This window comes from Daucus carota, chromosome 6, assembly GCF_001625215.2.
Source record: "Daucus carota subsp. sativus chromosome 6, DH1 v3.0, whole genome shotgun sequence".
NCBI lineage: Eukaryota > Viridiplantae > Streptophyta > Magnoliopsida > Apiales > Apiaceae > Daucus > Daucus carota.
Window position 1 is genome coordinate 22,661,782 of NC_030386.2, and position 25,774 is coordinate 22,687,555.

Below are 25,774 nucleotides of genomic sequence, written 5' to 3' on the forward strand. Positions count from 1 at the left end.
TGATACAAAATGGGAGGGAGCTCGAACTCCTTCTCCCACGAGAGGGTATTAGAGCTCCGCACCAACACCTTGTGCGACACAATGCAAGCTTCTTGAGGCCAAGTTTTTTAAGTTATCCATCACCCTCTTCTGGTCAACCGAGACCCACAGTATACTAGTCTCCGAGCTTATCATGAATAACAAGTTTTTATAATGTAAACTGTGAATCGCTGATTCTATAGGTCACTGATAGCACCTAGAACACTTAAAAACTGGCAGATGAGGTCTTGACATGGGTCTTCTCTTATAGTTTGGTGTTTGGTATCTTCATTAATCTTACACCAACTTAATCATCTCTTCCAAAAAAAATTAATATAGTATAATATAAATGAATGTACGTTTAAATACAACTTTATTATTAAAAACACAAATGAGAATTGTGGTGACAAATTAAGTTTAGCGTTATTACTAGTGTTATATTATACATGTACAAACTCATTCCTTATACAAGAAACAAGAGCTTCCGTAATGGGCGGCAGTGGTTACAAATATAAAACACTCCTTTTGCTGAAGACTTGTTCCTACATTCTTCCTGTTCTTCAGCTCATGACACAAACCTAACTTATTAACCAATTTACATTACATATTTCTTTTCATTCCTTTCTTCTCTTTTCTCTTGCAAATATGGATGAAGAGTATGATGTCATTGTTCTCGGCACCGGCCTCAAAGAATGTATCATCAGTGGCCTTCTCTCTGTCGATGGCCTCAAAGTATGTATTTGCAATATGCATGTCATGGCATCGTAAATCTGTGTGCGCCCGTGTGTTTATACTTTTGTCTGCAAGAAAATAATCTTTAATTTTTTGTAGCTGATACAATAATTTTTTGATCATGTTATTCTAATCACTAGGAAGTGGATCCTTGAACTATTAATTTGGTAGAAAAAACAGGATGATTTGATGTTGTAACCAATTTAAACATATTCTTTTTCATTCAGAAGATTGAAGGTGTATTGTATTTGGAAAAGTATACTTCAGGCCCTATATGTTTAAAATTATGTGCATATCTCCGTGATCATTTCCCCATATAAGATATTGGTGTATAATGTATTCACGGAAAGAACCTCTCTCGGGGCAAAATCAGGGTACAATTTACCTACCCCAGATAATCTGTGTGGGATATACCAAGTATATTTGGCACCAGGCCACCGATGTGTGTAGTATCTGTTCTTAAAAATATGTACTGCATCATATTTCAATGACATAGAGAGGTTGTGGAATATTTTTAAATATAGCATTATGTGTCTTGTTCAGTAGAGTTCAAAATAGTATGCATGAAATCCTAGGTAAGGACATAGTTATCTTTTTGTTGCATTTAAAACAAAAACTTGTATATTGTTATCTCTTTTTCTCTGTTCATCATTAAATTTGAAGTGATGATGACTTGAACCAGGTACTGCACATGGATAAGAATGACTATTATGGGGGAGAGTCGAGCTCCTTGAATCTTAATCAGGTACTGTCTTCTCAAAAGTAGCATATAAAAACTTGAACTACTTACATAATCTCACATGCATCTACTTGAGCTATAATGTGTGCTATGATGAACAAATTAAAAGATATGCCAAAATTACTTACATGAGTAGTAGAAGCTAATCTTTTTATATGTCGTGAAGCTTTGGAAGCGTTTCAGGGGTGATGAAAAGCCTCCAGAAAGTCTAGGAGCAAGCAAAGAGTACAATGCTGATATGATTCCCAAGGTATATTAAACTATGATTTGTGAGTTGTGTTTAAACATTGTATCATTTCTGTGTACTCTTTTGTATACTTTATTTATGATATAACACAAACGCATTTCGATTTTTGTAGTTCATGATGGCTAATGGTTCTTTAGTCCGTGTTCTCATCCATACTAACGTTACAAAGTATCTGAATTTCAAGGCTGTTGATAATAGTTTTGTGTACAATCAGGGGAAGGTAAACTATCCTGCATCTTAGACTTAACAACTTATTTTACTCCATTTTCATGGTGAATTTCTAACATTAATATTCTAGATCTACAAAGTTCCAGCAACTGATGTCGAAGCTCTGAAATCTCCACTAATGGGCCTACTTGAAAAGCGCCGTGCCCGGAAGTTCTTTATCTATGTTCAGGACTATGAAGACGGGGATCCTAAATCTCATGAAGGGCTCGATCTGAACAGTATTACAGCACGCGAACTCATTGCGTATGTATTAGTCTTTTACATTTAAATGACATGACCAAGTAAAGAAAAACTCAGTGCCTTCTTGTGAACTCAGAGCCTTTTTAATTTATTAGAAGTCAAATTATGAGATTGTATTTTTTCACTGAAATTCTAATTTGTGTAACAAAATTTTAAAGATTTGATAAGGCTAATTTCTTATGGACTTTAAATCATGCAGAATCTCTTAAGATTGTTGTAGCACAAATGATTTATTGCATCATCCGTAATTTAGATAAGTCTAGGATTTTTTTTTTGTTGCAGAAAATATGGGCTTGAAGATAATACCATTGACTTTATAGGACATGCCCTGGCTCTCTTTAATGACGATAAGTATTTGGATCATCCAGCTATGGATTTTGTTAAGAGAATGAAGGTGGGAAACTGTAACTTTTCTGATTAGCATCTTGATCTCCTTAAACAAATGTCATCATTTGTCTTGACAAAAATGTAATTAGGACATATTATTAAATATGGGAAGGTGATATGTAGAATCTAAGAGCATCTCCAATAGCCTCTTTATAATGCCTCTTAAATTGAAATTTGAGGAGAATGTCATTTTTGCTTGCTCCAATAGTCTCTTAGTTGCTCTTAAATTTACTAAATTTCTTCTCTCCCTCCTCACTTTTAAGAGCTACTAGTCACTCTTAACTATTATTTTATAATAAACTTATAAGCACATATTCTCTCTCCATCCACTTTCTTTTGTACTTTTATGCACATGACTTACTTTTAATAATATAAAACAAAGTAAGGAATGAATATAAGGAGTATTGTTGGAGTTGAACCCACTTTAAATCACTAAGAGCCAATAATTTATATTATATTTAAGTGTATGTTAGGAGGCTATTGGAGATGCTCTAACTTCCTAATTAGATCCGAAGATGATTAATAAATAAATATGCTATAATATTTCTTGTAGTGAAAAATGACTGAACCAATACAAAGAAAAGCAAAATTCTGATTTGTGGAACACTTTAGCAGTCTGCATCAAATAACTACATTTAAATAACTACATTAATATCTCATTGGTGCTCAGATAAAATGTTATATGGATTCGATTAGAATTTTACAATATAGAAATATGATCAAATGCGGTGTCGAGCATCCAACATGGGTACTCGGAAAGAATTAATGAGTCTGAATGACATAGTTTAGACAGATTAGAATAAGTGCACTGTAATGTATCAGTGCCTTATTCCTTGTATAAATATGTTTCGACATAGATACTAATTTGTAAATTTTTGGGGGTTTTGTTTCTTTAAGCTCTATGCAGAATCCTTAGCACGCTTTCAGGCTGGATCTCCCTATATTTATCCGATGTATGGACTGGGAGAACTGCCACAGGTTTGACTTTCAATAACTTTATGTATCTTTTTTGAGACATCTTTAATATAAATAGAGTTTGTGCTCATGGTGGCAAAGTGCAGGGATTCGCACGTTTGAGTGCAGTTTATGGTGGAACCTACATGCTTAACAAGCCAGAGTGCAAGGTAGAATCTTACACATAACTAAAATCATACTCAATGATAACCTATGTTCTAATTGGTTTATTATGGTTTTTTGCAACTACCTTGATTATGAAGCTTGTACTACCGTGTTTCATTTTATATTTCATTTTTGTTGCTTATCCTGTTAAGCTTTATATTCGTTTTGCTTGGAAAAAAAATTCTCAAATTGCAAATTTCAGTTTGTTGTAAGATTAATGTGTGAAACTCCATCTCAAGCTTTTCAATTTGTAACATTTGCAGCTGATCTTTAGCATTTATATCAGAATTACAATATCTACTTGTTCTACTTTAGTTTGATAGCTGAATGCCTGCCTTTTGTACAAAATGTCAATGCAATTAACACTCTTATTATTTTTTATGAGAAAATATAATTTTTCAAGTAAGAGGTTTCACTCGTTTGAACCAATAAAAGATTAAAATCTTCATTAATATGTTTTATACATTCAACTACTCAGCTTTATTATTTTGTGCTAGCTTATAGGCTTAACTTGAAATTGGTACTTGGCCATGGCAGAGTTAAAAGTCTGAGTACTGTAGTTAAATCTTATTATGTGATTATTGCTTAAGTAGTGCTTATAATTTGGAATATAATCAAAATTATATGGCGACCACTATTGTTAACTGATAGCAGGTGCCAATATTTTTTTAACATTATTCATATAAATTTTGTACAGGTTGAATTTGAAAATGGGAAGGCAGTAGGTGTGACTTCTGAAGGAGAAACTGCTAAATGCAAGAAGGGGGTTGTTTGTGATCCATCTTATTTACCTGATAAGGTAACCGAGAAAGTTTTATTATTTGTCATTAGATTTACCCTCCTCCTCATAAGCTTACTCATCTGTTAAGTGCAAGCAACCTGTCGATCAAATAAGGAAATGATTATTGTACAAAGAAAATCATCGATACCTATTTAAGGACCTTTGTGATTTACGGAGCTAATTTAAATGCTTTTGAACAGGTAAAGAAAGTTGGAAAGGTTGCTCGTGCTATATGTATAATGAATCATCCGATCCCAGACACCAATGATTCTCATTCTGCACAAGTCATTCTGCCCCAGAAGCAACTTAATCGTAGCTCTGACATGTAAGTCAAGAATTTGGACTTGTTATCTCCATAAAAAAAACTAGGACTCGAAAGTATTTTTTTTTTATATGTTGGAATTGCACAGGTATCTATTTTGTTGCTCTTACTCGCACAATGTGGTTCCAAAAGGAAAATATATAGCTTTTGTTTGTGCTGAAGCGGAGACTGATAACCCTGAAACTGAATTGAAGCCGGGGATAGACCTACTGGGACCTGTTGAGGAGATATTCTATGACACGTATGATAGATATGAACCTACAAATAATCACGCAGAAGACGGCTGCTACATATCAACGGTAAGTATATACTCTTATTAATCATATTCATTTATGTTGTAATTAATTAAAACCGAGTTGGTGTTGGTAAAAATAATTCAGTTTCCTCTTCTAATTGATCTAAGACAAAATGTTCAAGTAAAGTAAAAAAGATTCTGAAGGGAGGGTAATTAATATGACCTAAATATTACAATTCATAGTATATGAGAATTTTCTTTAATAGTCACATTGCATACTTATCGTTTAAGTAAGTTATTGATCAGTTTCATGAATCATTTTTTTAAAATCAAATGTTAAATTTAAGGACTTCTTCATGTCAGAAACTTGTCTAAATTTCGGAATTTCATTATGTTATTTAAACGGCACATTGCCAATGGTTATATTTAAAGCTTATCTGAAACCATGCTAATTTATGATTTGAATTCTTAATGTCAGTGTCAGGTTTTGCTTTTTCCCTGATTTATTCTATGATTTACTACTTCATATAATAACCTCGAGTTATCTCTAACTTTCGACTGAAATCTTGCTTATGTTACAGAGTTATGATGCCACGACACACTTCACATCAACCGTTGAAGATGTGTTAGAAATGTACACCAAGATCACCGGAAAGGTCAGCAACATGCATAGTTGTTTCTCCTCATTGTTATTGTAAATGTTTTGCTTACTCTTGTTGTTATTGTAAATGTTTTGCTTACTCTTGTTGTTTGGTGCAGGCTCTTGACCTTTCTGTGGACCTTAGTGCTGCAAGTGCTGCTCAAGAGGAATAAGCTCTACCCATCTGCAAAAAGTTAAATATTGCTTCAGTTTCCTTTCTTCACTTTTCATTTTTCTGTGGAAATAGTTTGATAATTCAGACCATTTCATATATTTATTCAGTGAACTTGTCTATTGGAATATTTTATTCATCCCTGTGAATGCAAGAATTGTTCGCAGAGGAAGGATCTGCATATTTATCAATCTTTTGATATTTTGCCTTCTAGTTTATATTTGTCCACATCTTAGTATTAAAAGTTTTTTGAGGATACACAATTGAAGATATTCAAACTACATAGTTATTATGTATGTAGCATAATTAGGATAAATAAAATTAAAAAACAGAATTTAAATTTATAATAATGAATTTAAGAGTGAAAAATGATGGAGCCTATGAGGGGATGTGGACATGTGTTATATTGGTTTGCTAATAATATTTTTATCTACTGTTTTCTTACATTTCCTATTTTATTAAAATTCTAATTTTTTGTCACAAATGTATTAAATTTTGATCGATTGACTTAGTGTTATGTCCGACTCGTGATTTATAACTAATTTTAATTAATCTCTCATTTTTAAAACGCAATATTAACAATATCATTTTTTAAAAAGACTAACAATATCAAACTATTTTATAACACATGACGAAATCAAATTAACTTTCATCAATAAATTATCACTGATTAGTTTACACCATGTTTTTCATATAATTCACCTACAGATAATGTGTTTTTGTCATATTACATACAAATAACACCCATCAAATTCTCAATTATTTACTCTAAACATCATATTTGATAACTCATAAAAATTTTAATTTTTAATAAAAAATTAAAACATATCTTGTCGCTTAAATTAAAGATTAAAGAATCTGATGGAGAGAGAGCCATCGACTAGAAGATTAAAACTATTTAGAGTGGAGAAGGTTGGATATATAATTGGTAGATATAAGCAAAAATAAATCTTCGTTACAAATAGTATATAAAAAAAATTGAATAAAATATTAAAAAAAATGTTAAATCTTTAAAAAAAAATGTTAGAATGATTTTATTACATCCATAAAGATTTGGATTGAACAAGATTCAAACCGGTGGAATGGTTAAATTTGTTAACGACGTCAAAAAAATAGCCTTGAGAATGAAAATGTCGAGATTATTTTTATTATATATCATCATATTCTATCCAAAATACTCTTTTTTATAAAAAAAGTAGTATAAACAATTATCAGATAGAGTTATAGGATAAGTATCGTATCATGCATGTATTTTTTAGCTTAAACATTCTGTCGTAAAAATAGAAAATGCCAAAATAATATCCGGAATATACAAATTCCATTCCGCGTTGGCAAACGGTCGAATGTAGGTAGGAGCCTTCCCCAAACAGCCCTTTAAACAATTAAACCCCCTTTCCCTCACTTTAAAACACACACAATTACACACACAATTCAGCAATTCCAAACAATCGCAATGGGGAAGACGCTGAGCCGAAGAGCCCAGAGCAGCAGCGACAAATTCGCGGGCTTCAATTTCGATGACGATCCGGACCAGCACTTGGTGGAGAAGCATTCACTCGAGATCGTCAATAAGTTCAATTCCATTCCCGCCCCTCCCAAACCCTCCGTCACTGATACCCCTCGTTTTTTGTGTGCTATCGACAAATACGATTTCCTCAAAGCCTGTATGTTTTTTTCGATATCGTAAATTTCAGTTTTTCTATCTCTGTGTTTAGTTAATTGTGTAATGGTGATCATTGATAGTGACTAGCGAGTGATGATCACTTGTAGTTGTTTTGTATGTGTGTGTGTTTCGGTTTGTGTGATGATTGGGAGTTATGTGTGTGCGCGCGAAAATGCAAGTGATTTTGTGTGATTCTGATCATTGGATGATGCATGATAAGGAATTTGGGTTTTATTTATGTGTGTGGATTATTGAATTGGTCTGATCGTTGTCGGTGAGTGATGAGGATGTTTGAGTTCTTTTACTTATGTGCCGAAAGTTGCGTTTATTGTTTAGGAGAGTTAATGTCTAAATATGAACGGTTGTGGACTGCTTTCACACTGGATGTATTTAATGCAATTCTTTCCTGTGTAATGATGGGGCTAGTGACCTCAGTTAGTTTTGTTTTTTCACTGATATACGCTCAACTTTGGCTCTGTCGGGACTCAACTTGGAAACTCAGTGATTTATTGTTATTTACGCAGATAATTTGATGACAACTTTTGTCAGTAACCTTCAGTTTTCCTTGTTAGGAGCATGAAGTGTAGGGAAAGTTGTTGCAAAAAAGTGATCACAATAGAGGTAGTTGCTTTTTTAGGTTAAATGTGGTTAATGGTAAAGTCGTTTTATTAGCTAAACAATAATGATCATAAGATAGTATTGAAAATAGTCAGTTCAGATGTGTATTAATGGGGATTATAAATCTGAAGTCTTACTGTTATCTGATATTTTGTCTGAAGAGGGTTGAATTCAATAGATTCTATACTGGCAGTTCATATTTTTTCTCAAAAAGAAACGGAGTTGCCCTTTTTGTTTTGCATATTAGACCTTTAGACGAACTGGTTACCCCTTTTGTTTTGCATATTGGTCCGGAGCTGCAAATTGATTAATAAGACTTGAAAAAGGAAAGGGATCTTGATCCGTTTAAACACATCCCGTTTTTTCCCCTTCCTTTTTATTTTTTTCCAATTCTTTGTGCACCTCATGTTCAGTAACCATAGGTACACTTGTGACTTGTGAATGTTATTTAAACTCTGCATTTTTTGCTTTATAAGTGAAATGACGTTTGTTGTATATTGATTGTAGTCTCAAAAGGAAATAAGGATCAAGACAAGAAATCCGGCCATGAACCGATTCAAATTGATGCTAGTGAAGAAGTTGTGAAAGGATGTGCTTCCAGCTTAGAAGTTAATGTGGTGTCAAGATCTCCCGACTCTTATTCATATGTGCCTCATAATAATCATAGTGCCGGATGCTGTCTATCTAAATTAAACTACGCGTCTCGAGGCCCGGATAGTGTAGGCACGTCCACTAGCAGCAATCGTCGAGTTGCTAAATATGCTTTTCCGTTAGATGTATGAGACTTCTGCATTTACTTATTTGATATTTATATTGGTTGTGAATATCCAACTCACAGTTCAATCTAAATATATTGCAGAGTCAGCTTGTTGGTATCACTTCAGATGATGATGATAGCATAGAACTGAATTCTGAGTCGGGATTAAATTGCCATAATAGGGATGAAGGTTGTAAACTCATTTCTCTATACTTATTTTACTTCGAGTGCATTTTCCTCCTAGTAATTATGTCATGTTATTGTTTTACTTATCTAAGATGTATTGCAACGATCATGGTATAATACTAACCGTATCTATATTATATATTTCAGCATTATCAGCAGAGCGTGTGCTAGTATATGGTTTCGATGATGGTGATCGAGTAACTGTAAGCAGACTACATCCTTTTTGTTGTGTAGCTTATAAAGATAAAATATCAGTATTATAATGTTCTGGAGGCTTATTAGAGAAAGTTCAAGTTTACCTTTAGGGAGAATTTTGTTGTACAGTGCCTGCAGTTTCTTTTTCTATGCAATCGTTCGGCTATTTGAGTTTTCTCATTTTTAATGCTAGTTCTGTATGACACACTTTGAAAAATAAGACTTGCATATGCATTACCTAAGTTAATAATCAATATTACTTCTACTAAATCTACTTACTGTGATGTGGTATTTGGATGTTTCTAAGCTTTATATGAGGAACGATGTAGGTTTATAAATTTAAGATTGGGGATTGCGTTGAAATTATGAATATATTTAATCTCAGAATGACTATAGTGTGTGTGTGTGTGTGTGTGCAGGAATTAGGATAAATTCTTAATGTTGAAAGAATATTATATCCACCGTATCAATACAGATATATTATATATTATGAAATAAACTGATATTTTATACTCCATCTATAAACTGATATTTTATACTCCATCTGCGCTAGCACTCTGATTATTGCTAGAAGAATCCTTCTGTTATGTACCATCCCTTTCCTTTTAAATAAACTATTGAATTCATTTGTCACTATGAAAGTATTAATAATTCAGACGACATTTCTAAATGAAAAAGAGGACCTTAAATTAGTACTTAGTGAGCATCACATTATTCACATGTGCCCTATCAAACTATAAAGGAGGTAGATCATACAGAATATGCGACAGTTAAAAAATAATAAAAGAAACTTATTTGGTAAATAATCGAATAGTTTAAAGAAATATGAAATAGGTGCCCAACTAATGAACAATTCTATGCTGCCGAGACAATTCTATTCTTTTCATATCAGATTGTGTACTGGGCAAGTGGGCATGACTTTGGTGTGACCACAGGAACTTGGAATCTGAGTTGGATCTTGCATGTAGAACAAGATACGTCACCTTGCATGAATCTATTTTGAAATAAAATATAAGGTCTGAGTGTGACTACTTGTTTATAGAGAGTAACGTCATAGAAGATTTGTTTTTGTGTCATCAATTTGATTTTATACTATGAATTCTACATGTATAATTAGGTGTATATCCTGACTAGCACCCTTTTGAAACCGATTAAATAAATTAGACCATATATAATTTTACATGCCGAGTCCCTACGCGCGTTTCCAGTTTTGGATCCATATCCAAGATTCCTAATAATTTTAATTTCTTAAACTAAGAATCCGAGTCCGGATAAAATAGCAAAGATATGTAGATATGTTTAAGAAGAGGAAAGAATCAAGACATAGAGGCTGTTTGGCGGGGTCTATTGGCCCCAACTTCAAGCCATTTTGGACTTTAAGTTGAAAAATATCTGTTTGTGAATCAAGTCAGAAGCCGACTTAAAGTTAAAAATAAGCCAAAAACTGACTTAGGGCTCATTTGTTTACTTCTTAATACAGCTGAATAACTAATATATGAGCGCTTCATCTCTGTTCAGACTATTTGACAAAAAATTTCACTCTGTTGAATCATTAATATAGAGCTGACCGGTACAGGATAAATATTCTAAATGAATCACTCAGCTGTTGTTCCACTGCCTTCGGTTATCCTTTCTATAGTCAACAACTGGGTTCATATAATTTTAAAAACGAAACTATATTCATTAATTTGATGAATATTAACAATCTTATTTATCAAGATTTAATTTATTTAAGAATAATATAATTATTGATGTTTAGTATAAATTAATGTTAATTAACAGAAATTTTTAAATAAGATATTTTGAAATTTTAATGTAAATAATCATTGTGAACCCAAATTATATAAAAATTTGTTTTAGCAAAAATTTTAAAAATAATAATGATTATGATAGTATATTACATTTTTAATTGTCAAACAATATTATTCATTCAGAATTCAGATGCCTCATTGATTCAGATTATTCAGATATATTAATCATTCAATTCAGATTTGCCAAATGACCCCTTAAAGTCAGAATTGGTATGATGTACTTTTTCAAACAACTTATGTTTTTATATAATATTTTTTTATAAAAATTAATTTCATCATTTAATAACTAACCTGTCAAATTATTTTTTTTATCAAGTCATAAGTCACCTATAATATAAAATTTTCCAAACATAAAGCCGCACACTTATCACAATAAGTCATTACAAGTCATAAACCATAATTTTAAGCTCACCCAAACAGGCTCATATTCACATAGAGATGGAAGTCCTATATGGATGACATGCTTGTTGCAATACCAAGAGATTCATGGTTTAGTAGAATATGTAAGGGGTGAATCCAATAGAGGACAGGTGTACTCCACTTGTACTCACTTAGTCAGAGGCCGTAATAAAACTAATAGTCTAATAAAAAAAACTTGAGATCATATAGGAAACACCTCTGGAAAGTCATCGAAGTAAATTTTGTTAATATATATTACAATGTAATTATTATAATTAAAATATGTGTTTTGAGTTGGAAACTTGGGTCATTCTGTTTTTGTACATGTTCTCCTTTGTAGAAGATCTTTGTATGAAGGTCTGCAAACACATTTAGCCCATTGTAATTAATGATGGCACTAATTTATCTTGAATCACTGCAATTATCATTATTATTTTTGGTACTAATAATCACAGTATGTGATTTTTAGTCACATAAGCAATCTGAATCATGCATTTATCTATTATGTGCATTGAAATGTTTCTTACGTTTATCATTATAAAAGTTTGTATTTTGTCTTTATTCAGTTCTTTCATTTATATTTATTGTGATCTGCAGGACAGGGCAATTATGTTTTTACCCGTTCACATTGTTATAGGTAATAAGTTCTTCTTAGATCCCCAATTGACCTTTACAAAGAATCATGTTAAGCTTGAGGTGGAGGGTTCATCATCTTTTAGTGGCCCTTTAAGCTTTGAATGGACATTTGCGGATATTGTTAGCATCGAGTCTGCGTGGGATGAAGAAGTAAGTCTAAAATTTCCATTCCAATTTGCACCTCCAAATGCAGCTTTTACATATTTATTTAATTTGTATTTTTCACTCAATCGATGCAGCTTTTAGAAGTTACTTTGCATCTCCATTTAAGATCGAAGGACGCAGAATTAGCTATGTACTTTGAAGACTCAGGTACTTTCCTTCATGGCCCTTTCTGTGGTCAAATTCGATGTAGCTATATAAAATGTTTGAAATTCTATGTTTATATAGGATTCCTATAAATTTTTCTTTGTATCATTTGATCGCATTCATCTTGCTTGTGGTCAATGTGCCTTGCAAGTTGCAAGGAAGATTTTAATTGAAATGGTTGGATGTTTTTGGGTTGGGATTAACTTCTAATGAAATCAGTATTTAACATTTACTTTTGCATCATCTGGGTATTCAGCTGTAACATTCATCATTAAATTATGACTCAATACTAATAGAATAAATAAGGCCAAACATAAATAAGTTCAGGACACAATTTAGTTGGAATAGAATTAGTGGTGCACAATCCTATTTAAACCATCATTAGGTAACACAACCACCACCAAGTGCTTGAATAACTAAAGACTATAGTAAAAAAGGAATGGATTGGTGGCAATGTATCCTTCTTAGTTATTTTCAGATTGTGTTTCCAGATGGTAGCTTGAAGATGAAGGTTGTACATTCATATAATATGATGTTAGTCACAAAGAAAAAAAATATTAAGTGGGAATGAGGACAACATAGATTAGAAGCATTAGAAGTTTACTTCACAGTAAGATTCTTGAACTGGTTGAGGAACATTTCTTCACCTTCCTCATTACTGCCTACTGTATAAGAACCTTCCATGACATCTATGGCTAGTAAAAGATATGAGGTTGAACCTTCCTCATTACTGCCTACTGTAGGCGATGTATATTATTTTCTTTGTTGTGAAATCATTGGTACAAAATTTGAGTTTTGCATATTCTGGATAATGTTATGTGCAGCGCATGGTGGGTTATGGACACGTGGGTGACTTAGATTATTGTTACTAGGCTACCTCAATTAAATTGGTTCCTCAGTGAACCACCCCCTATATATACAAACTACAAATCTCCTTAAAATGCAAACTACAAATTAAATTAATTTTTTTTTTCTAAATACATTAAATATAGCACATATTATGCAAAGTGATCGTTGGGAGATGGAGAAAAATAAGGGAAGTCAGATTTCAAAAAAAAAAAATCACCGATTGACAGGAAAAATCAAATTAAAAACGGAGGGGATTATGTGGGATCATGTGTGAGAGGGTGTATTTGTAGTTTGTACTCTTATTTGGTTTGTATATGAGCAATTGCCTATATGTGTGTGTGTGTGTGTGTGTGTGTGTGTAGCTATTATCTTCAGTGGTCAGCATTGGGAGAAGTTTTAATAGTCAACGTTGCCAAAAGGATTAGACACTCATTTTGGAGTACCAACTGATTTCATGTAGTAATATACCAATTTTTCCTGTTCGCTAACAATAGTGCACTGTTAATAGAGATTATTTTAGAAATTGATATTCATCTCGAGAGAGATTGTAATCCTCATATTTAAATAGCACATGTGCCTACATAGAAAGGAGAGATAAATTTTTTGTCAAGCTGACATATTAAAAGGTAAATTGGGGTCTATAAGATGACCGTCAAATTTTTAGATTCTAATAGGAGGATTAGTCCAATGTGATTATATCATCTTTGGTAAATAAAAATCTATCTGGAGTACATAATGCTGTTAAGGAAAAAGAACTATGTAAGATAATTTATAAAATGGAGATACTTAAGCATCAAATTGTCAGCTCCTATGGGGAACTGCTTGAGTTGCCAGTTATGTAACAGTTGCGAGGCAAGTTTCATGGGTTGAGAGTTTTAGTCAACTTCATACGAAATTACTGATTTTCAATAAAATGCATGCAGGCATTGTCAAGTTGAACTGGGAGTTTCCTTATCCTCACTGGCCGGAACTACAAAATAAAATTTGGGCACTGGATAATAAATTGAAAGACTTGTGGACTACTAATTCTCAGTGAGTGTCATTGGCCACTCAGTCTCATATGCATGTGAAAATGTTTTATGTTTCTATCCACGTTATAGCTTCAATTTGCACTCTTTCATCTTTTTGTGTAATATCTAGACTCTAGTCTAATCACAAAAACTGGTCATCAAAAATTTAAAATTTCATGTTTCTTTATTACTGCTGGTGATTTTTGTTGGTATGGAGCATAGTAAGCTCTAAAATTATATTATGAATATGGCATGGCTTCTCATGTTTTGGGTTCGTCATCTCTATGTTATTTTTGTTCATACCAAGGATTTTAGCTTCATAAGTAGAGCTTTTCATTATCATTTATTGCTGTGATGTGCTATGTTTTCTGTGTCAGTGTTGATGCAGGCGATATAGAAGATTTTCTGGTGGACAAGTTTTCAAGCCATCATTTTCATGAGTAAGTGTGATGAAGGTTATGTCTGAGCATCTTCCATGTTATATATGGTGGAAATACACCTGAAGTAGGCACTGTGTATAGTTCTTCTTAAGTACTTTCATTTTCCATTTGAGGAATCTTGGAGAAGTATGGTCCTTGGTGGGAAATTTAGTGTATGAATTTCATTTCCTCTTTCTATTATCTCTATGAGTCTATAACAGAACTTTTCCTGTGTTTTTTTGTTATTACTACTTAAGGAGACCAAAAACCTGTCTAAATGAGTGATAAATATTATGATAACAAACCTGTCTAAACGAAAAAAATGCTGAGATGGACCAGGGCATAGCTTTAGAATTTCACTTCTTTGAGAAGATAGAAGCATACTACATACATCGTTAAAACTTAAAAGCTTACAATTTATGTTATATCAAGTTTAATCGGAAGTGAGAGTTTTGTATGCTCTAGTCAAACATGCTCAGCTTTGTTAGTATTGGAATTATGCATCTCTTTTTCTTTCACGCATCTCATATTTACCTGTAGAAAGTTAGTCGATATAAGTTGTTGACTACCTTGTTGAGTTTAACATTTGAAAATAATTGACGAATCAAGTAAATTGTGTTGCAGTTTGGGTGAGTTTGTTGAAGTTACATTTCCAAAAGGGGAAGTTGATGCTGTCTCTATTGGTTGGAATGATATCCAATTATTACAGCCAAGGACTTTTATCAATGATACCATCATTGACTTCTACATGAAGTAAGTTAAAAAGGTTCACTCATGTTTTCCTGTGTTTCTATTACTTATGGTAGATTGACGTATGAGTAAATTTATACAGGTCCTCGAGGGCTGTTAATTAAAAATGGTAAAAAAGATGTTGAATGGGGGTGAAGTGCTTCTGATAAATCTAGCTTTCTTTATAAAATTGGTTTTGAATCATAAGTTTTGCTTGATAAGTATGAAATTGGTTGTGAATGATAAATTTTATTTGATAAGTATAGTGTTTGAAGCGGATATATAATTTTAACGTCCATTTCAACTATTAGACCCTCAAATTTGTAATTACAATGCAGTCCTATCGTGAACTAGTTACAATATTTATAGGTATAGAGTTGCCTAATTACCTTATTTGAGCCTTGCTCAGTGTCTTCATTGCTCCTGTAAAATAGACAAAAAAGTTTTTCAGAATGATAGCAGGGTTTGTATACTTTGAAAGAGACGGGGAGGAGGTTTTGAAATTAAATTTTGAAGTTGTTGAAGCTAATTACATAACTACAACATATTTCAAGTTCTTTTTTCTTTCTCTGCTGAGCTATCTATGAGAGTGTATGTTTCTGGGCAGAAAATACTTAGAAGTTAGAAGAGAATACAAGTCCCTATTTAAATACTTGTGTTCACTTGAAAGTGCCTGGAACGCAGGAATAAATGATTCTTTTGATGTTTATCTCAATAAAGAAGAAAAGTACTGTTATTTCTGTACAAACATTAGACAACCTATTTCTGGGAGCGTGGTTAGATTTTTAATTCTTTAGTAGTTACTGAGGGAATTGGTGTGAATAAGATGTAGTACGCAGACATGCACATATACATCTTGTCTGGATATTTCTATACATACACTGTAATGGACAAATCAAACCACCCACATTATGTACTTCAAAATTAAAAATATAGGTCTGTACTAGGGTATCTAAAAATAATATAGCTGAACAAATGTATGTAATTAGGTTGAAAAAAGTTGAGTAATCTTGAAAAAGACTGGGATACAAAGGAAAAATTTAGCCTGTCAAGAAAGACGGAATTCTATGACAAAGATATTAGAATTAACTAATTAACAAGAATATGAGAATAGAAAAAGTGTGGGGAAAGTGCATCTCCCATTGCTGGAGAGTCCTCATTATATATCAATATTACAAGCTGAAATCTTTCCTGAAATGCAGCTCATATAAATAGAATATCTGGATATTATATAAATATCATTAGATTGAAATACATTTTACAATTAGATTCAAGAAATAGGACTTCCAATAATGAAATATTAGATATTACTTAAACTGTACCAGAATACTACTGAAAGCCCACTGATGGTTGTCTATCTCATTAAAGTTATTTTGAGGGGAAAATATTTTGTTGCTATATTCCAAGGTTGGGTGTGGGTTAAGGAAGCTGCTCCCGAACGATTCAATGCCTTCTTTTTAGTGGGGGAATTTGACTATTTATCCTTTAGTCTGAGGCCTGAAGGTTTTTATTTTTCATAGTTTGATTTTTTTGTTTAGGAAAGATATATCTGCCTTGTGACCTTTTAGAGATTGTTGTGCCAAGAAATCATGCATGTGAAACACGTATATTGGCTAACACTTCTTGAATTGATAATGATAATTGATTGGCATTTTAATTTGAACTTCCGTAATTTTGGATGATTAACAGATACCTTAAGAACCAAGTCAAACATAAGGAGGTGCCTCAGTTTCACTTCTTTAATTGCTTTTTCTTTCGGAAGTTGGTTGATCTTGATGGAGATTTTTCTCGTGAACATGAAGGAAGGGAAGTTTTTCTCCGTGTTCGTAAATGGACAAGGAAACTAAATCTGTTTGAAAAGGATTACATCTTTATTCCTGTTAATTTCAGGTGAGAACTATGCACTATGTCATAGAAGTAATTCAGTTCATTTATTGCTTATGCAAATGACTATAATTTTTCAGTTCCCATTGGAGTTTGATTGTTATATGTCACCCCGCAGAAGTGGCCAATCTTAAAGGCAAGATCTTAAACCATCAAAAAGGTTAAACTTTTTTTTTTTTTTTGGCAATCACTAATTAAGTGCAATATTTACAGATGAGGAAATGCAGAAGTTGGCCAATCGTGAAGGCAAGATCTTCTACCATTGTAAATATGATTTTTTTTTTGTTTTTGTTATCACTAAATATCTAAATACTGCAGTAAAGGAAGTGAAGGAGTTCTGTAAGGTGCCATGCATTTTACACATGGATTCTATTAAAGGAAGCCATAGAGGTCTCGAAAAACTATTCCAAGGGTAATCTTTAATTTGTTTCATGACATTGATACTACTTTTAACATAAATTGGGTATGGTCTATGTCTCGATGTGATGAAGTACAAGATAGAATTTAGTGATGATCCATTTTAAAACTAGCATGGTTATCATGATGCCAAGTCATGTTTTGACTTCCAAATACCTTTGAGAGTACTAGCCGACAAGTTGCATGACCACTTGTATAAAGTCGGCAAATCATTCATTCAGATATTAGATTTTATATATAATATAACTAAACACATTTATTTCTTTAGTTTAAATTAAAAGTAATAATATATTACCTTTAAATATCAAAAATGAAGTGCGTCCAAGCAAATGAAAACACAAGTGGTGAGTAAACTATGTTTGCTGTTTCTCAAATAGTAATGAAGTTAAGTAAAACTGATTTATCCATGAAAGAAAAAAGAAGTAAATAAAGAGATTTATGTATAAAAGTACAACTATAAAATATGGATACAAATATTATTGAAATACATATAGTTATAATTGCAAATGATGTAAGGGCTTAGAAGAAGGGATATCGGAAGAAAGAGGTACGCCTCATAAAGCGTGTGAGCTCCTATGGATGCGATGTTAGCAATAAATAAGCATGAGTTATATGTTTTGGATCCCAGTTTTTGATATCTGGTTAGATACTGGCCGGGGGTTCCGGGTAAAACCGATGGACGACATGTCAATCAGTACAAATATTGGATTCTGTAATTATGATATCATATTCCTATGTTCACATTAGTCTTTTAACATTAATAGTGCCTTGATGAACCCTGGGACTAAGAATCCAGTCAATTTTATTTTTCGTGTACTGAGGATTTTTTTCCTCTGGTTGATATTTTTTTAATATCCATTTGCATTTAACAAAAAATTAAAAAAAATAATATCAATTTCTTTAATATCTTTTCTTCAGTATTATCATACTTATATTAACTGATGTTCTCAAGATTGTATAAAGACAACTTGGTTTATAAACATCAGTTGACATTTAACGTAAGTTTTAGTGCCTGAAGTTGGATAAATTTATTTTGAGCCTAAAATTAATATAGATTTTTTTTTTCAAAAAAGATTGTTAACTAAAACAAAATTGTAAATATACGAACTAAATTTTATGGAAAATAAAATATTTATACTGAACAGCGTATGGGCGCTGGGATCGCAGGGTTAGCACCGCAAAAAAGTTTCCTGACTCCAATATGGAAATTCATACATGAATTGTTCAGCTGAAATAGTTGGTTTTCAGTAACTGAAGTGACTGAAACTTATTCTAAATAATTTTAACGTTCCTAATCGGTCACAGTTTTCTCATTCAGCTTCATTTTCCTCCAAACAAATGACCCCTAAAAAGGAATGCTAGTTATTGAAATGTTTCGTTTCACGATCTTAAATTTATTTTCTATTTTAACTGTCAGTTATTTGTTGGAAGAATGGAAGGACAGGCATAGTGATTTGCTGGTAGATATTTCTTCAAGATTCGGGAATGTACCATTTATTGACCTCAAGGTGATGACAACATTTATGATTAGTAGATTTTATGTTATTGTACATATAAATTTGTTCATGTATGCCTGTATGTGTGTTTATGGGAAGGGAATTGCTCTTTTGTACTTGGTCAATTTCGTTTGAGCAAGACCAATCATGAAGTAAAAATTAAGTATGGTTCTCTCTATAATTTTGAACAAAAAAGTGGGTTTTGGTTCTAAAATAGCACACCCCCTCCAATTGTTTGTTCTATATTTACCTAACAATGTTATTTTTGTAGTTATATAGAATACACTATTTCCCTCCTTAATCCTTCTTCCCCTCTTTTTACCCATTCCCTCTCTTTTTCACTTTTTCGATGATGTGGAAATTATAGAGCACTCTATATTTTGCTCTAAATATAAACCGAAGTATAGCATTGCTCTATTTTAGAGCAAGATATACATTACAATTGGAGTTGGGGTTTTTTTTTTTTTTGTGTTCTATAATATAGCTATAGAACAAGATATACATTACAATTGGAGTTGGGGTTTTTTTTTTTTTTTGTGTTCTATAATATAGCTATAGAACAAGATTTACATCACGATTGGCCTTGCTCTTAGGAGTTAAACTTATCCACATTTGTGACACATGACTCTTTAACTTGTGATCATGTGGTGAGTGATCACTATTAGCTGCCAGTTTTTCTATTAATGGTGACTAAATATGACCCATCATTTCTTGATTCTTGTTAATGGTTAAGATTAATAAAAAAAAACTTTGCTATACAAATTATGTGTGTTACTTTAAGGAAGTATATTACGAGATATAGCGCTAATTTTTAAAATTGAAAGTATCATGTATTTATAATATCTCATAATCTCCCATACCTGAACAGATAATTTTTAGTTTCATAACTGTGCCGTGACAATATGACATGGAGTATTTATGGAATTTGGGTGCATCTTTTTTCCTTTTTTGCATTGAATAGGTCACTTCTCTCTATATCCGACGAAGATGATATAATTCCTATGTGGCTACTTGCTTATATACTATCCTTTTGACTTAAATTTTAGGGAAATTGATATATTAGGCACTGAATTATAGTCTTTTAGCATCAGGCCCTGATTTAAAAGATATTATCAATATGGTCTTGTACAAAATCTGATTTAACAAATAAGTCATTTTGGTTAAGATAGTTGTATTCTTCAGCTGAAGCACATTGATGGTACTCGTATCTTTCATGATTGGCATGACCAAGTTAAAACGTGTATATTAACATTGCCTTTTATTATCCCTGTTTGTATGTAAAATCAATTTCTTCAGACAATCTTTTGAAATCAATCCAAATATGCATTACTCTTACATATTACTAGCCTCAGTTAAGCGCCTTTGACCTAAATATGCAGTCCATCTCTGAATTATATTTACTGGTACTTCCTAAGCAATATTGTTCATTTTTGTCGCAGCATGTTTCTTTAATATTACAGAGCTTCTATTTTTTTGGGAAGGACTGCTTCAAGTTTCGGACCAAGTTTGACTGACTGTAGTTTGGCTGCCATGTGATAATAATGCAAATTAATTAGTTATATGAATGGAATGACTTTAATTTATAAACTGAAATAGGTTAAGGATACAATAGCAATTTGAGAAGATCTTTAATTAGAGACCTGATGCTAAATTTGGAATAATTCACTAACTTATGAATTAGTACTCTCTCAGTGCTATGAATTTGAAATATATATGATTATTAAGCGTGTACGGTATAGGCACTGCATTAAATTTTTAGTTAAGCAAATATTTGAATTCGAAGTGTTAACTACACTATAGAGCTTTCAAAAAAAAACTATGCTATAGAGGTCAGTGCACATATTAATTTTTTCGAGACAGTACATTTGACGGTTGGATCCATAACAATCTAGAACTTATAAACTCGAGTCTGGGCGACAGAATAGAATATGATACTTTTAATGAATGGAGAAAAGAACATCAATTCATAGCTCAGAAAAATATACCCAACTCGGTACTTAATGTTGAACTCGGTTAGTGCTCTCACCCAAGACTTTATATTGTTCAGCCAGTATTTAACTGTACATAGTATTTTAAGATTACTTTAAGAAGTGTGTTTTTGACTCACTGTTGCACATTTGGGCTATATGGACAAACAATAAGGTTAATATAAATATTTATGTCCTGACTGAATTTAAATAAGAGCTTGATAATATCTTTATCTGTTACCAAAGCTACAATGAAGTACATTTACGCATAAACGCACTGTCTCTGAGCCTTAAATAAGTGATCGAGTACAAAAACTTTGGTCATCAAACCCTTACCTAGGTTCACTTTGTTGGCACATTGCTCTTAAACATTCTAGTTATACCCACTTGTTCCCATATTCAACGAAGTAGTATTACCTCCAGTAGTTAAGTGTCATAGTTTTTTTCGTTGTGTATATTTCTTCTCTATGTAATTTTTAGAACTCGTTTTCATTACGTGTACTTCTCCTGGTTCAGGTACCGCAACAGGAAAACTTATTTGATTGTGGTCTATTTTTGCTACATTATGCTGAACTTTTTATTGGGGAGGTTCCCGAGAACTTTAATCCTTTCAGGATTGGGTCATCTACTTTTGTAAGTGATCTCATCTTTTACACCTGATGTATTTGAGAATTTTCTGGCATGTTAGGCTTTGAGTTTCCAGTGTATGTGGTAATTGGAACTTGTAATAAGTTTAGCTTTCGACGCAACATTTTGATGCTATGTTTTGGATCATAAAATAAATGTACTTTCTTAACTCTATAAATGTTAGATAAGATATATATATTGTATACATGATAGAACACAATAATATTGCGGAAGATTTATATCCTATTAAACTTCGCTTTTCACAACTTACAATTTCGGGAGTGTTAGTAACTTAAGATGGCATCAGAATTGCTTGATTTACCTGATCCTGTGATCCCTGTATCTTGCTAGCAAGAAGTTTGCAGCGGATCTGGTTATATATATTAACCACTTGTCCTACCATATATGATCATGTGCACTATAATTCCTCTGCATCCTACAAAAATTAGCTAAATTCACTGCGAATATCAGTTGTTCTTTTAATGATCTGCTGTCTGCTCTGTTTTTTAAAAAGTTTTGCTTTTGTAATTAGCATTTTCCTTAAAATTACCTGCAGTCATGTCATTCTGTCTTGCAGCTTAGTGAGCACTGGTTCAGCCCTGCAGAAGCTTCTTCAAAACGTGCTCATATTAAAGAATTAATTTATAGGATTTCTGACAAGCGATCTCTTGATGTTTGTAGTTCTGATAACAAAAGTCCTTCTGAATCTGCTGAAGTAGTTGTATCCAATAACAGTAGGCAGTTTCTTAATGAATTCTGTGCTTCAGCCAATTCGTGTATGGTCAATCACTCCAATTATATAGCTCATCAGAAGTTTGGCACAAAACCAGTGGTTGAGACTCCTCATATTCTACATTGTGATGGGGAACCGAAATTAAGTAATGATGAGATATTAGAATCTAGATATAATACAAGATCAAGTACTGATGGATATACTCATCCAGCAAGGCAGTATAATCAATCAAAGAGTATCATGTCGCCAATAGAGGTAATTACCCTTAATTTTATTGATATGATTCTTTTTTACTGAAGATTCAGGTTTTAATCTATTTGGAAACCCTTGTTCTCTCAATCGATTAGATGTCCATGATTCTTGAACTTATATTGGGAAATTGTTAAAATTTTATGTTTGATTACAGCATTTTCAAGATGGCTTTTGTGGCGGGGGCATGAACTTAATATGCTTTAAGTTGACATATTAGACCACCTTTTTCTTACTTGTACTGTAAGTCTGTAATTAGCAAAAAGAGAAATATTTTATAACAGTGGAAGCACTTAATGGTTCTGATTGTAATTCTATATATGTATATCAGAAGGTTTTTGTAGACCATAAAATGAATATGAATGATTGACGTTTAGGTGAACAATCTTGGATGCCATACTTCCCGACAATCTGCCATATCCATACAAATTTGAATGCTGAGTTATTAAGTGAAACGCTTTCGTAATCATCGTTCTGACTAACTGGAGAGATGGAGAAAGTCCAAGAACATCGTATATAGTTAATTTTCTTCTTCAGAATTCTTAAATACTATTTCAGTAGAATTTTTAGTTTAAATTTAAAAGTGGGTGGGAATCACCAAGAGTAACAAATATGCATCTCATTCTCTAAGGGCATAGATTACAGACAGCTGTCCATTATGATGGTACCTCCGAGTCGGCGAGAACCAATAGATGTTAAGCCACTGGGTGGCCCTAATTGATATGAATTACAATAGCAACAAGAGCTACCAATATCACAGGAATTGCCACAATAGATATGAGTTTGTGTATTAAGATTTCCGGCCTGGCTATATTGCACTTAGACTCTTATTTACTGGTTATCTAATAATGAATCGTCACAGCTTTTTTTGGGGCGTGTGCATTTAAAGTCTGAATATATCTTTTTGGTAGAAAAAATGTATTTATCCTTTCCTGTTCTTTAAACAGGAACATGAAGAGTCTGAGGAACAGGAGACCGCAATGTCGAATTGGGACAAGGAACTAAATGCAACCGAATCAAAACTACTGCCAGGCATATCTGTAGACTTTCAAGAAGTTGAAAAGCAAGACAACATCCTTGTGAGTGGAGACCAGATATCTGCAGTTCTGGATTTGGATGTTGAAGAATTTGATAAAATGTCTGCAGTTCCTTCAACCCCAACCCCAAGTGATGAATTTGCAGATTGTGTAGTTGAGGATTCAGAGGAGATTTGTGAGACACAAGATGACGACGATGTGTGTCAAAGATCTGCTAACCATCAAAACAAAGCTTCCTCATTTAATCAAGTGGCCAATTCAGTTGCAACTTCTCTTCCATCAGAGTCTATGTTAAATGATGGTCTTGCAAACTGTGTTGTCGGTGCTTCTGAGGAAAAGAAGTTTATGACACCTTGGCTCAAAGCCAAATTTGGATGCGCGTATCAGCAGGAAGTAACTGCTGTGTTGTCCAGTGAAGAATCAAACTTCATCGAGATAACTGATTCTGGTGAAAGGCATACTTCACTAACTTCAGATGCTGAGGAACGAATGAGTGCAAAAAGACCAAGAAATATGCTTCTTGAAGAGGAGGAACCACTTCGCAAACGGTTCCAAACTATAGTAATTGATTAACAGTTTATGATGCATAGTAATATAGGGATAGATAGTTAGGCAAATATGTACGTTTCACAGTTTCGCCTAGGCCAAACCTTTACAGTTTTGCTTTAGAGCGAATGTAGATTATAGAAAAGCTTTAATGTTTACCTAAGATTTTGACTTGGAAGAAACTTGTATAAAATAGCAGGACCTTTTTGGGTTGGGTGAATTTTTTGACTGCACATAACTCCGCTTTTTCTTTTCGATCTTTCCACTTTTGCTTCTAGGGTTAAAAATGGGGCGGGGATTTCATTTCACAGCTTCGCCCCATATATATTTTTCTGTCATGTACCCGCCCTATTTTCCGAAGGGATATATTTTTAATTCTCATCTCCACGGTAATCAGACATGTAATATTTGTCTCATTACTCCCATCATTATCCCATCCCCTGTATTAACGGGGCCGGTCTGCCTTATTCTGGGTGGTTTGGGGTTTCTCATGTTGAACCCTGTGCACTTTCAACGAATTGATATAATGATATTGGTAATTTTTTACTAAATAAACGAAGAACAATGCATAACGTGATAACAGCATAACATTCATCTCTAGCGGTGTACATTGAAGTTTAATTGGGATTATTATAAGCTTATTATTGTTAAAAACACAATTTAAATGAACTATATCATATTAAGGATATTTCATTTTCAAAATTTGCATTCTAAAACGTGATCAAAATTGTGTTTCCAGATTAAATCAATTTTCATCGATGATTTTTTGGGATGCCCCTAATATCGGTTCCCACATTTTGATGAATATAAGGGTCATACTTTGGAGGTCTATAACCCTAAAAGGTACTAAGCATAAATTTAAACCTATTTAATTATTTAAGAATGTTAATTAATAATAATATGTTGTTTTATATATATATATATATATATATAGGGGAGGGTTCTGGTACAAACTTACAAACTTACAAATTTTTTTTGTTCAACACATATATAACTTGAGTTCAATATTTTTTTAACATATTTTGTTGAACATCGATTAAAATAGTGGTGGAGAAGTACGTAAACCAATTTTTAAATGTAAGAACTAAGGTAAACATGTTATATAACTAATATTTATGTTTCTAGACCCTACCCAAACCCCAGAGCAGGGCCGGTTTTGAGCAAGTGCACCAAGTGGAACAGCACAGGGCCCATATAAATTTAGGGCCCCCAATTTATGACTACTTCTTTCTATCTTTTAGTATACTCGTGATAAATTGATCTCTCTTTAATTTTTATCATAATTTTATTTAAACGCTAATTAGTACACTGTACAAGCAGTAAATTCCACACGGCCACACACATATTTAAGTCTAACTACCCAAGAAAACAAATAAT

At 32.7% G+C, this 25,774-nt stretch overlaps 2 protein-coding genes across 3 annotated transcripts; both read left to right on the forward strand.

Moving 5' to 3' along the window:
• Nucleotides 1–562: 562 nt before the first annotated feature.
• LOC108226086 (guanosine nucleotide diphosphate dissociation inhibitor At5g09550) lies at nt 563–6,077 on the forward strand. Its single transcript, XM_017401038.2, has 13 exons — nt 563–750; nt 1,433–1,495; nt 1,656–1,739; nt 1,849–1,956; nt 2,035–2,207; nt 2,487–2,598; nt 3,489–3,569; nt 3,653–3,715; nt 4,408–4,509; nt 4,692–4,816; nt 4,902–5,112; nt 5,630–5,704; nt 5,808–6,077. The coding sequence occupies exons 1-13, from the start codon at nt 664–666 to the stop codon at nt 5,859–5,861; spliced, it is 1,338 nt and encodes a 445-aa protein (XP_017256527.1). The 5' UTR covers nt 563–663; the 3' UTR covers nt 5,862–6,077.
• A 1,135-nt stretch (nt 6,078–7,212) lies between these two features.
• Nucleotides 7,213–24,617, forward strand: LOC108226087 (probable ubiquitin-like-specific protease 2A). 2 transcript variants are annotated; one of them, XM_064079458.1, is made up of 17 exons: nt 7,213–7,524; nt 8,649–8,917; nt 9,001–9,088; nt 9,232–9,287; nt 12,087–12,275; nt 12,365–12,437; nt 14,207–14,315; nt 14,671–14,733; nt 15,337–15,465; nt 17,131–17,331; nt 17,406–17,461; nt 17,539–17,571; nt 17,644–17,737; nt 19,160–19,250; nt 21,722–21,838; nt 22,410–22,820; nt 23,762–24,617. In XM_064079458.1, the coding sequence occupies exons 1-17, from the start codon at nt 7,314–7,316 to the stop codon at nt 24,422–24,424; spliced, it is 2,853 nt and encodes a 950-aa protein (XP_063935528.1). In that variant the 5' UTR covers nt 7,213–7,313; the 3' UTR covers nt 24,425–24,617. The 2 variants fall into 2 exon arrangements, with proteins under 2 accessions (XP_063935528.1, XP_063935527.1); XM_064079457.1 differs by having other exon boundaries at nt 7,214–7,524; nt 22,389–22,820.
• Nucleotides 24,618–25,774: the final 1,157 nt, after the last annotated feature.